The sequence below is a fragment of the Propithecus coquereli genome, unplaced genomic scaffold, assembly GCF_000956105.1.
Source record: "Propithecus coquereli isolate 6110/MARCELLA unplaced genomic scaffold, Pcoq_1.0 Scaffold208, whole genome shotgun sequence".
Taxonomy (NCBI): domain Eukaryota; kingdom Metazoa; phylum Chordata; class Mammalia; order Primates; family Indriidae; genus Propithecus; species Propithecus coquereli.
In genome coordinates this window covers 2,863,762-2,864,300 of record NW_012145856.1, presented here as the reverse complement: position 1 = coordinate 2,864,300, position 539 = coordinate 2,863,762, and the positions used below count along the sequence as shown (strand labels likewise).

Sequence of the window (539 nt, the reverse complement as noted above, 5' to 3'; positions counted from 1 at the left end):
CTTATATGCAGCTACATTTGAAAAGTTCCAGATATTCTTCAAGGAAAATGAAAGTCTTGATTTACAGGCTCTTAAACTTCAGGAACCTGGTGAGTATTCCATTTGTCCTTACTAATTATTTTTGGTAAGGATACCAAGATTTGTAGTCTTCTAGGTTTCTGTATAGTGGTGTTTGGTGACGGAAATGGTAGCCCAAAGGAGTTGGCCTGACAAAAGGCAAGAGTTTATTCACTTCTAGGTTATCTTCCAAATAATTACTTTTTCCTTTGTCCTTACTCTCTACTACTGATTTATTTCAGGATATTATGGGAAGCAATTCCTGCCTCACGGCTTATCTTTTAGTATGAGGTTGTATCAGTGCTAAGGTTAAATAGCTTGTACATGGAAAGGAGTTGAAAGGAATGTGTACCTCTACCAATTCTGTTAAATAAGATTCACATAAATGTTCCTATCTCAGGAATTCCAAGTTACTTTTTTTTTTCTGGGACCACATCGAGACCTGGTGGGTGTGAATCAACAACTCAGTCATGAAATTAGAT

At 36.5% G+C, this 539-nt stretch overlaps 1 protein-coding gene across 1 annotated transcript in view; it reads left to right on the top strand.

Moving 5' to 3' along the window:
* The window catches only part of DNAH6 (dynein, axonemal, heavy chain 6), a 318,529-nt gene that overhangs the window by 74,742 nt on the left and 243,248 nt on the right, over positions 1 to 539 (top strand). The window contains exon 12 of the mRNA XM_012644194.1: positions 1 to 89. This exon is cut by the window's left edge and continues 3 nt beyond it. Coding sequence (XP_012499648.1) covers positions 1 to 89 — 89 coding nt within the window. The remainder of the gene's footprint in view (positions 90 to 539) is intronic.